Source organism: Miscanthus floridulus, chromosome 7 (assembly GCF_019320115.1).
Source record: "Miscanthus floridulus cultivar M001 chromosome 7, ASM1932011v1, whole genome shotgun sequence".
In the NCBI taxonomy this organism is placed as follows: Eukaryota; Viridiplantae; Streptophyta; class Magnoliopsida; order Poales; family Poaceae; genus Miscanthus; species Miscanthus floridulus.
Window position 1 is genome coordinate 111,211,878 of NC_089586.1, and position 12,113 is coordinate 111,223,990.

At 44.9% G+C, this 12,113-nt stretch overlaps 1 protein-coding gene across 2 annotated transcripts; it reads right to left on the minus strand.

Moving 5' to 3' along the window:
• Window positions 1-4,465, minus strand: LOC136464270 (AT-rich interactive domain-containing protein 5-like). 2 transcript variants are annotated; one of them, XM_066463232.1, is made up of 13 exons: window positions 3,702-4,465; window positions 3,563-3,602; window positions 3,291-3,343; window positions 3,150-3,195; window positions 2,465-2,557; window positions 1,903-2,022; window positions 1,773-1,824; window positions 1,593-1,668; window positions 1,282-1,348; window positions 1,062-1,112; window positions 796-891; window positions 540-718; window positions 1-453 (listed from the first exon to the last, which is right to left on the minus strand). In XM_066463232.1, exons 1-12 carry the CDS (start codon window positions 4,343-4,345, stop codon window positions 614-616), a joined length of 1,443 nt encoding a protein of 480 aa, XP_066319329.1. In that variant the 5' UTR covers window positions 4,346-4,465; the 3' UTR covers window positions 1-453; window positions 540-613. The 2 variants fall into 2 exon arrangements, with proteins under 2 accessions (XP_066319329.1, XP_066319330.1); XM_066463233.1 differs by having other exon boundaries at window positions 796-888; window positions 3,702-4,462.
• Between the last annotated feature and the right edge of the window lie 7,648 nt (window positions 4,466-12,113).

The following is a 12,113-nucleotide window of genomic DNA, read 5'->3' on the forward strand; positions in this document are numbered from 1 at the left end:
TTCTATCACATAGAGAGAGCAATTAGCTTCATAAACCAGACGAACCGGCGTTATGCACAAAAATGCAACTTTAGGGTGCCCTGGAGTGACCCAGAGAGGCATTTATAATACAGAAGAATAATAATAAAGAATAATAAGTAATCATAATGTCAAATTGGCCCTACTACGACCAACATCTCCTTTCTCTATAAAATCTCACCATGAAACTGGAATACATGCATGAACCAGCTAATTTTATGACCACTACTGTTTTTTTTTCTCGAACACGCAGGAGAGCTATGTATCATTATATTAAGAAGAATAAAGGAGTGGGTTTAGAAAGAAAAAAAAAGTGATAACAGATCGCAACACCAGCAAACAGCATCCAACCACAGAACGGTTCTGCTAAGTCAGCTTGACATCATGTATCTGCTCAAATGAAATCCTATTTCCTCAACAGAACTGACATAAACCCTGCACAATAAACAAAATACATGAAATCAAAGAAAACAAGATAAATTTTGAGGCAAGGAATGCCTGAGAGGCCACAAATCACGGACCTAGTAATATCAAGGAATATCACTGGTGAAGAGGCACCGCAGTCAACAAAACTGAAGTAAACAGGATTCCATATCTACATATCAGGATGACCAAACGGTGCACGCACGAATAGCTGACCATGAAGCGTGACAACAGCGGATGTTTGGTGAGGATCAATTCTTGATGGCAAGTTGACCACCTGAGACAAAAAATTCACTACATGTTAAACTGAGTTCACAAATGTGTTTGTGTTAGCGTTCAAAGTGAAGCTACCACCTTCTTGAACGGAGTGATCCCCCAAGGATTATCAGGCTGCTCTGGATCCCCTGTGATAACCAGACGTCCAGCAGGATCTGATTGAACATGCACCTGCTACCATCAGATCAGAACAAAAAAAATTAACAATTTCCTCTATGGCATGGCCTCATTTCAAGGAAAACTCCTTTTGCTTATCTTCCATTTATCTCCGAAAGGATTTATTTTAGGCCAATGAAAAGATTTAAAGCTAGGCTCTCCACATGAATGGCACCATACTTCCTCACCTCCTCACGTAGAAGTCCAGGAACTAGTGCATAGACTTCAAAGCAATCTTTCTGCAGGGAAGCAATAACCAAACGGTGTAACTTCAGTTCAAAACTCAGTGGAAGTTTACTAGCAAAGCTACCTTGTGAAAACAATCATTTCATGGTACAGGCTATAATCAAAACATACACATAATACTCTGCACAGTATTATTAACAAAACAATACAAGCTGAACTTACAGTCTGGCGCACATTGATCTTCACCCAGTCGGCCGGTTCTCCAACGTCAATGACCATAGAATCTTCCCTGAAATTGTGCATTCCATTACATACGAGAACAGGAATCACCACACCAGAGAAACTGTCATACAGCATCCGAATATATGGACAAAGCTTCCTCCAGATGAGCTCAATTGCACTACATGGCACTACAAGCTTTTGGATTTCTCTTGTTAATTGCATAGTAGCAGTCATGTCTTCTTCATCTAACATATTGCATACAATGCTTAAATATATAGAAGTAGCCAAATGAATGTACAGGGAGCCTTAACTGTGATTTATTTATTTTTGAGCGGGACGACTTGAGAGCATAGTCTGGACTAGATGCTTTCTTTCTCTTGAGCACCCCTAAACATATCATGAAAGATACATGAGAAAAAATAGCATAGTGCACATTAGCAACAGAAAATCATGAAGCGTGTTGCGTTAAAAAAAATAATCGTGAAGCGTACCAAAGCCTTTTAGTTTTTTATCACGACTTGAAAGTGGTATTGAATCTTTGTCCTGTAGAAAAGTGAATATTTTTTCAACGAGAACAGTAAGCAAACAAAATGTGAATCCCAGTAAAGGAAATTCTATTACCTTCAAAATGTTATCCCCGTGAGTGCCATTGGCAAGGAGGCAGTGAGCATGCCAACCCTGCATAGCACGCGCTGCAGCATCCCTTCTAACTCTGGCAGAAGATGATTGATTTACAACCACCTACAAAACCGTCAGGGAACTTGTCAAAACAAATTAAAATTAGCAACTTGCACATTTCAACAACAGAACATTTTCTGCAGTCTCAGATATATTGACGGGGCCTTAGCAAGCAGCCTCCTTGAATAGTGCGCACATTACAATATTACATAGATTCACAACTGACACCAGGTTTCCAGCTAGAAACAGGGCAGCGATTCAGTGACTAAATTCGCTTATGTCTACCTGAATATAGATTGACTCTGACATTAATCTTCAATTATATCAAAGTACTAATTCTACACAGCTAATGAAAACGAATATATAAGGTGATAAAATCTGTGTACATTATATTTAAACCAATAAGATGAACCCATTTAAACAAAATATAGATATGTGTGCTAACTAGAAATATATAAGTTAAAGATGCACTGTTTATTCTTTCTTTAAAAAGAAAAGGGTTTACCTCACGGTCAGCACCACTAGGCGGTGGTAAACCAGGCGGTGGTATCTGAAGCTGACCAGTCCGGACTTTGTGTTTTTCGTATTCAAGAAGTGCCTAAATTCATCAGTTAACAGACCAAGGAAACCAATGAATAGATATAACATGAGACCTTAGTGCGATGACTACTGAGTACTATATTCAATAGAAAATCATATTCAATAGAAAATCTGGCATCTAAAGCATAAACAAGGATTTGAAGGAGTAAAAGAAGTATGGCTAGCATCTAAAGCATGTCAAACAACTAACTGCCATATTTGTTCCCACAAGGCAAGAAAAGATAAGAAAAAAAAACACTTATATTTGTTTGGCTCTAAACAATTAACAGCATAAAGTATCATTATCACGAAATGGATAAAAAAGTCTGTGGCACTTCAAGGTTAAAATTTATTCACTGACAGGTGTAGTACCTCTAGCTCCATATTTATATTTGTTAGGCTGAGTCCAGAAAAGATTTGTATCTATAACTTAAAAGAACCAAACTAAGTTCGAGTGATGTAATTTTTTGTTCTCCAAATTAACTGAAGTAAGGTTGAGAATTACTACAGTTCTGTTCATGGATAAAATGCTCCTCAGCTACGCTATGGATAAAGTAAACAAAGGCCTTCCTTGGAAATTTATGGGGAAAAGACTGCAGCTAGTGCGTCACCTTCTCATAGAAAATTCGAAATGACCAAGAAACAGTCGTGCAGGTCCTGCAAAAGAATGTGAATCAAAGGATGATTACATGGCATAAAAAGAATCATCTACAAGGTTGCATTTAACATGTATTGTGAAAAGAGGCCCTTACTTTGGCGGCCTGAAAGTCTCTCCAACTTGACGCCATAGTTTACAAATCGTTACCTGAATAAGCAAAAATATTCAACTGAACTAATGCCCACATACAAAGCGCTGAGCAGCGCAATAATGAAAAAGAAGTGAAACCTGTTACAGATCATCAGTATTTTACTAGCTTGTAATTTCAGTTGTACGAGGAACGGATATCAGTGATACTATGGAAAATTTCACTCTGTTGTATCTACAGCAGCAAGTGCCTGTGCGTGATAATGAAATCAGCCGTACCTGCTCGTGGCCTCCCAGGTGGGCGACCTGCCTCCATAACCTGGATTATAACATAGCAAACAGGGGCCAAGTGCGTTTAGACAACAAAAGATGGTACAGGAGTAGCTCAGAGAACGAGAGGTATAGTTAAGATGCACACTTGAGGCAGTTGAGGCCCTTGCCGTAGAACTTGGGCGGCTTGAACTCGAGACTGTGCTCCCTATGGAAGTGCTCCAGCTCCGCCATGAACGTGGCTTGCTCCTCCTCCGTCCCAGAGTCATCGCCGTCGAGGAAGGGGTCCGGTTCCACCTCCACGCGGTGGCCGGCGCCACTCTGGGCCATCCCGGTGGAGCTCTCGCCCTCCACCTTCACCTCAGCCCTCGGGGACGCATCCGGGGTGGAGTCGTCGTCGTCGCGATCGTCCTCCTCGTCTCCATCATCGTCTTCGTCGTCCTCCCCGTCGGTGCTGTGGCTGATGGCGTCCTCGCCGTTCGTCTCCACCTTTGCGCCGCCAACGATCCCCTCCAGCTCCTGGGCCGCGGCCACGGGCGGTGCGCGCTCCCCGCCCGCATTGGGCTCCGCCTGATCCGGGGAACCCACTCCTCCCTCTCCGTCATCGCTCTCCGGTTCGGCGTCCGGGGTCGTGTCCCCGCCCTCCGCAGCCGCCCCTTCCGACACGGCAACCGCCTCTTTCTCGGGCGTCTGCCACGCTTCCTCGCCGTTGGCGTCCTCGGCGAGCGGGAGGTCGTGCGGGTCGTCCCCGTCGCGGTCGGGACCGGCGGCGCGGCCCCGCGGGTCGCTCATCGCGGGAGGAGTGGGGAGAAAGCGAACGGGCGGCTGCTATTTTCGCGGCAGGTTTGCACCGAGGTCTGAGGCGGAGGGGATGGCCTGGAGTTGGAGTGGGACGGATCTCCACGGCTCGCGACTCGCGGAGGAAGGGATTCCTCTCTCGCCGCTTCGCGCCCACGGGCCGCATCGCATGGGCCTAACCTTCCGCCTACGTACGTTAACCAGTAACCACAGCTGACTGCTCAAGTTCGTATCGTGGTCGCTGTTACGAGTTCGGCCGATGGACCAGTTTTTACAGTGGGCGTGTACGGTAGGGTGACTAACTTTTTTTTTTTAGAATCGGTAGGGTGGCCAACTGCTAAGCTGTTTTGGAACGTCTGGTCGTCTGTTTGGGCTTCCTAGTCAGGCCCACTGAGGCCACAGACCACATGTTAGCCAGGCTTCGTAGAGACGAGGGGGTGGACGTTTCCGCAAATCCAGGCCCTAGGTGCCGCTCGCCTCACCTCTCGCTCACCTCACCACGACCCACCTCCCCAACAGGTCCGGCGTCCGCATGATAGCCACTTGCTTTCACACGTCGTCAAGCCGGAAGCCTTATGTGTCGAGGAGTGAACCAATCAATCATAAAGATAAATACCAATAAAGACCAATCACCTCAGAATCAAATGATGACACAATGATTTTTTACTGAGATTCACTTGCTTGCCGGCAAGTTAGTCCTCGTTGTGGCGATTCACTCACTTAGAGGTTTACGCGCTAATTGGCATCACACACCAAACCCTCAATAGTGTGCCGCACAACCAACACAAGATAAGAATCACACAAGCCACGAGTAATTCACTATAGTACCTTTTAGCTCTCCGCCGGGGAAAGGTCAAGAACACCTCACAATCACCACGATCGGAGCCGGAGACAATCACCAACCTCCGCTCGACGATCCTCGCTGCTCCAAGCCATCTAGGTGGCGGCAACCACCAAGAGTATCAAGCGAATCCTGCAGCGAAACACGAACACCAAGTGCCTCTAGATGCAATCACTCAAGCAATACACTTGGATTCACTCTCAATCTCACAAAGATGTTGAATCTATGATGGAGATGAGTGGGAGAGTTTTGGCTAAGCTCATAAGATTGCTATGTCAATGCAAATGGTTAAGAGAGTGAGCTAGAGCCGGTCATTGGGCTTAAATAGAAGCCCCCACGAAATAGAGCCGTTGTACTCCTTTATTGGGCACAACACGGGGTGACCGGACGCTCCGGTCATATCGACCGAACACAGGACCTCAGCGTCCGGTCGCCCGATGCTTGCCACGTGTCACGCTGATCACCCGATCTCAACGGTCATCGGTATACTTAAGTAGTGACCAGACGCTCCAATACCAGCGTCCGATCGTTTTCAGTAAGGTACCAGAAGCAAAAAACCACGACCGAACACGTCCGGTCATGCCCGACCGAACACACCCAATGTCCGGTCACTCAACGTCATCATACGTCATACTGACCGGACTCAGGCCTTGAGCATCCGGTTATTTTTCGCGCCAGCGTCCGGTCATGAGACCGAAACCGCGCGTTCACTACTGCCACTGACATGACACGCCGATCCTACCGAGACCAGCGTTCGGTCACTTACAATAACCACGTTCACCTGGGTTTAGCCACTGGACACGTCTGTTATACTCTGTGAAACCCGGTCTTTTCTATACAGGACGCCGATGGCACCGTCGGACTGTCTGCACTCTACGGGCGGACACTCCGCCGGTAAAATTTCTTACCCTTGCTCAAATGTGCCAACCACCAAGTGTATCACCTTATGCACATGTGTTAGCATATTTTTACAAATATTTTCAAGGGTGTTAGCACTTCACTAGATCATAAATGCATATGCAATGAATTAGAGCATCTAGTGTCACTTTGATAACCGCATCTCGATACGAGTTTCACCTCTCTTAATAGTACGGCTATCGATCCTAAATGTGATCGCACTCACTAAGTGTCTCGATCACCAAAACAAAATGGCTCCTACTATTTATACCTTTGCCTTAAGCCTTTTGTTTTTCTTTTTCTTCTTTTCAAGTCCAAGCACTTGATCATCACCATGGCATCACCATCATCATGTCATGATCTTCATTCGCTTCACCACTTGGTATGTACTATCTATCTCATGATCACTTTGATAAACTAGGTTAGCACTTAGGGTTTCATTAATTTACCAAAACTAAACTAGAGCTTTCACCTTCCCCGCCCACGACAAGATGCAAAAGCAGCAGAGATGGTCGCCCTCGTCCGCCTTCCCCACCCTCAATCTCAGGCACCTTGCTTCCACCCATGCACGCCGGAAGAAGTAGCAACATTAGAGGATGGCACCCTCACCTCCCCCTTCCATACCCGCTTCCCTAGCCACCTCACCTCCACCTTTAACACCCTCAACCCTGGTCACCTTGCCTCTGCTTGCGCACACTGAAAGAAGAAGAAGCAGTAGAGATGGCGCCCTCGCCTTCGCCATCCCCACTCACTTCCCCGACCACCTCGCCTTCGTCCGTGCACACCAAAAGAAGAAGTAGTAGCAGCAGAAGATGGTTCCCTTGTCTCTGCCTTCCCCACCCTCGGCCTCAACCACCTCGCCTCCGCCCATGCGAGCCCCAAGAAGAAGAAGAATCAGCAACAGAGATGGTGCCCTCACCTCCGTCTTTCCCACCTACTTCCCCAGCCACCTTGCCTCCGCCCTCACACCGGAATAAGAAGAAGAAGCAATAGCAGAGATGACCGCCCTCGCCTTCACCTTCCCCACCTGCTTCCCTGGCCACCTCGTCTTCGCCTGCTCATGCCAAAAGAAGAAGAAACAACAACAACTGCAGAGATGGCCATCCTCGTCGCCTCCTCCATGGCCTCCCGCGCGTGCGCCTCTATGTGGCATGTTTGACCACCGGCGACGGGGAACTCCAACAGTAGCAGCATGTCCTCTTGCGTCCTCTGTGAAGACGTTCTTCGCTACACTGGCCAAAGACATTCTTACCTTCAAAGATCACCCTTCATCATTCTTACAGACCAAAAAGGTTGACTCACTTGGATGGTTAAAATCTTTCCACACCATGGCAGCATAAAAAGGCTCCCACAAAACTTATGGGCTCATCTTACAAGACCATGTATAAGAAAAGCTCTTACAACAAGGTGGCCGATGCACTCTCTTGAGTTTCCAAGGCTTCACCTTATGAGATATCTGCTCTCTCTCTCTGTGTTATCAAGCCTTTATGATTGCAAGATATTTGAGTAGTTTATACTCAAGACCCCAAGTAGTCAAGTTGTTGTCAGTGTTATCCATCTCATCTCTCGTGGGTCATTATTCCCTCCAAGATGGTTTTTCAGTCGTAGGGCATTGTACATTATATTGTAAAATTATATTTGTAAAGAACTTTTGGTAATGCAGGTTGAGAGAACATTTTTTCAAGAGAAAAAGTCAACAAACAGAAGACAAATTTTTTTTGGGAAACAACATAATACAAAGTTAGTGAAAGGTCCTTGTTTGGTTTTAGTAATTGAGTGACAACCTAGGTGGACTAATTGTGTTTATGTGAGATACATAGGTGATTAGTCCACAAGTACATGTGTGTGAGCAACATATGTCGTGAGGGTGAAAATAGTTTAGAGATGTTGCAAAGCTCGCACATGTGATGATGAAGGAGCTTATTGCACATGAGACATGACATTGAGTCATGTGATCAAGGTGGAGAAGATTAAGACAAGACTTGGTTTGATGGACCGGTTGCAAGCGTGAAGGGCAAGTTGGAGGCTTTGGAGCGATGGACTGCGTGGCGGTGAAGCTTGAGCAAGACTTGGCACCGATGGACGAAGGCAACGGTAAAAAGCAAGTGAAGTCAAGATCGATGAACTAATATGATCACGTGATGATATGAAGTGGATCATATCATTGTTGATCATATTGGTGCATGTGTTGCATCGATATTGGAGGAGATGAAATGAAATGCGCAAGGCAAAGGTATAACTAGGGCATTTCATTTCACCGGTCATAGGTGTGTAGAGAAGTTGATGACTGGGTTTAGGATAGATGGTCGTACTATCAAGAGGGGCAAACTTGTTTGCATATCGGTCATCTAGTGCCACTTGAGTGATCTAACTTTGCATCATTGCTAGGATCGAGTGGCATGGCAAGTTGAGTGGCTAATCCTTTGGAAAATGTTTGTGAAAAGCTAACACACATACACATGGTGGTGTACACTTGGTGGTGTTGGCACATTTGCAAAGGAGAAAAAGTTAGAGTTGTTGTGAATCAACTTAGAGAAGAGAAAAATGTTTTTTGGTGTACTTCGAACTATAGGATGGTCCTTGGATTAGAATACTGCTTTGATCCATTATTATTTGGATCAAGTATGCATGTGGGATGTGTAGCCCTCTGAGTAAGCTTTCCAAAATGTCCAAGATCATCAAAATTGGAGTTCGGAGCTAAGAGTTATAGCCGTTTTAGCGCCAAAAGGTCTGTGACCGGACGCTGCGTGAAAAACGATCGGACGCTGGATTCCAGAGTCCAGTCCCAGCATCCGGTCAGTGCTTTTAGCATGTCTAGAAGCAACCGGACGCTGGGAGAGTCCGGTCAGTGATGACCGGACGCGTCCGGTCGCTGAAAAACGTCGCTGGAACCTCTCTGTTAGTGACCGGACGCCGGGTTTCAGCGTCCGGTCGTTATGACCTGCGCTTCCGATCATCTTGAATCTTGCCCAGTGAAGGAATAACGGCTAGTTTAGTCCATGGGGCTATAAATAGAAGTGGTGGCCGGCCTTGGGCTATTTGCTGAGCACCCTCATGCGTATGTGGCTTGTGTAGGAGTGCTTGGATGCCCTCTAACTCACTTGTGCTTGCAAGAGTGCGAATCGATTGCGAGTGAGTATGATTCTAGTGTGTTGCATTGTGAGATTGCATCGAGTGGCACTAGGTGATCGAGTTGCAAGCCAGTAGTGCTTGTTACTCTTGGAGGTTGCCACCTCCTAGACGGCTTGGTGGTGGTCTCCGTCGAAGCCCGCAAGAAGCTTGTGCGGTGCTTCGGAGAAGAGCTTTGTGAGGGGCATTGAGCTTGCCCCGCGGGAGCCGTGAAGAGTAACTCTAGTTGAGCGTGTCATTGAGCTACCCTCACTTTCAGGGTAGGTTCTTGCGGTGCCTGATGTGCGGGCTTGGCGGGTGATGCTAATTAGCCACCGAACCACCAAATGAGCGGTCGACACAATGAGGACGTAGCGTGTTGGCAAGCACGTGAACCTCGGGAGAAAATTACCGTGTCAACCTTGTTCTTCCTGTTGGTTTGCAATCCCCTTACACAAACTTGTGATTACTTTTATATATATTATGCTTATGTAGTTGCTCTTATAATTAGTTAGCTTGTGTAGCTCACTAGTTACCTTCTTGCTTGTGTAGCATAGAAGTAGCTCCCTTACGTGGCTAATTTGGTTTATGTAACCTTATTAGTCACTTTGCTTAGTTTATATAGCTAAGTATTTACGCTCTCTAATTTGGTATTGGTTGTCTTGTTATTGAGCATTGTTAGTGAGCTTAGTTGCCTTTGTGCTTTTGCTTACTAACATGTGTAGGAGCTCCCTCATTGCTTGAAATACTAGTGACATAGGTTTGTGTGACCTTACTCCTAGAATTGGTTAGGTGAGCTCTAGTTAGCCTGGCACCTTTGTTGCTTAATTAGTATCTTTGGAAGGTGCTAGAGAACATAAATAGAGGGGTGTAGTTTTGGCTAGACCAATAGTTTTAATTTCGCACTTATTTTGGTTAGCCGACGTGATTAATTTTAGAAAGGACTATTCACCCCTCTAGTCTGCCATCTCGACCTAACAAGTGGTATCAGAGCCCGATCTCTCATTTATGGTCTTCACCGATCCGAGAGGATGGCGTCTAATGGGCTATATATTTGTGAGGCACATATTTTTTATGGCACAAACTTTGCACTTTGGAAAAATCACATGCTTGATCATTTTTGTGTAAAGGGACCTAAATTTTGGTGGGCTATCACTAGTGGTCTCACCCATGTCTTAGATCATAGAACTCTAACCAAAGCTCAAAGAGTCCTCTATGAATTTAATGCACATGCTTGTTGTTTTCTATTGGATGCTTTACATTTTGATTTGATGAAGCAAGTAAACTACAAGGGGACCGCTTGTGAGATATGGGAGTCCATCAAGGAAACCTTCGGTGATTCCTCCACATGGGATGATGGCAAATTCAAGAAGGAGGATGAGCCTAAGAAGGAGGTGCATGAGGGTGTCGAGCATGATCACAATTTGATGATTGTGAAAGATTGCTCCATCTCACGGTCAAGTGATGATGATGATGATCGATCTACTATAAGTTCACTTAACAACGTTGATGATGATGCCACAAGTGTTGCAAGTGATGATGCTACCCTATGCATACTTGATGGTCATGATGGTTCATGCTCAAGCCATGATGATGCTACTACAAGCCCAACCATCACACCACATTGTCTTATGTCACAAGGTGACACTAAGGTATCAAATGATGATGTGGTTGATCATGTTGATTCATATGATGAGCTTGTTAGTAGACTTGCTAGTATGACTATGTCTTTAGAAAATGAGAAAGCTAAAACATTGAAATTAGAAAATGAAAACTCATTTCTAAAGAACTCTTGTGAAGAACATAAGAAATTACTTGATGCATATAAATCTTCACTTGATAAGCTTAAATTGAATCATGAGACACTACTTGCGTCTCATAATGAATTATTAGAACAACATGCTTCTCTCATTAAAGTATTTATAAAGAAACTTAAAACAATGAGAGTTCATCACATGGGTCAATTGATCAATCACATACTATTGCTAACCCTTGTGATGTAGACAAGAAGCATATATCCACCTCTTATGATGATTTATTAGATATGCCATGCTCTTCACAAATAGATGCTTGTTCTACTTCTATGTCTTGTGAGACTAACCTTTTGAAGGAGAACAATGAGCTCAAAAGTGAAGTGAAGAAATTGAGCAGTAAGTTAGAGAGGTGCTACAACTCAAAAGTCACATTTGAGCACATATTGAAGACTCAAAGAAACTATGGTGATAAATATGGCCTTGGCTTCAAGAAGAAGATGACAAAGGGCGAAAGAAAGAAAGAAAGAAAGAAAGATGAAGAAGCTACAATAAAGAAAGCTCTCTCATACCATGTGCTACCGGTATCATGAAGCGGGACACCTTGCAAATGGTTGCCCAAATATTGAGAAGCTCAAGAATATAAAAGAAGAAGAGAGGCTAAAGCATGTCAAGTGCTTCAAGTGCCGCACTTGGGGTCATCTTACCTCAATGTGCCCAACCAAGCAATTGGTGAAGCAACAAGTGAAGCCTCAACTAAAGCCACAAGTTAAGCGAGCGAAGACACCCAAGAGCAAATCAAGATCAATCATGAAGATGGTGATTTGATGATAAAGAAGAAAAAAACAAGAAGTGGTGGAAAGGCAAGGCATCCAATGTAAACTCAAGATGCCAAGATGATGAGCAAGAATAAAGATGAGAAGAAAGATTATGCTCACATCAAGTGCTTCAAGTGTGGAAGTATGGGACACTTTGCCTCTAAGTGTCCTACCAAGCTTGAGAAGAAGGCTCAAGCAATCTATGAGAGGCAAGGCAATGAGAATCACCACATGAGCAAAGAAGAGAAGGCTCAAGCAAAGAGAAAGTACTACTCATGCCGGGAAAAGGGACACATGGCACATTCATATCCCCTAGGTGATATTTCTAAGCCTACTTCAATTGTTGA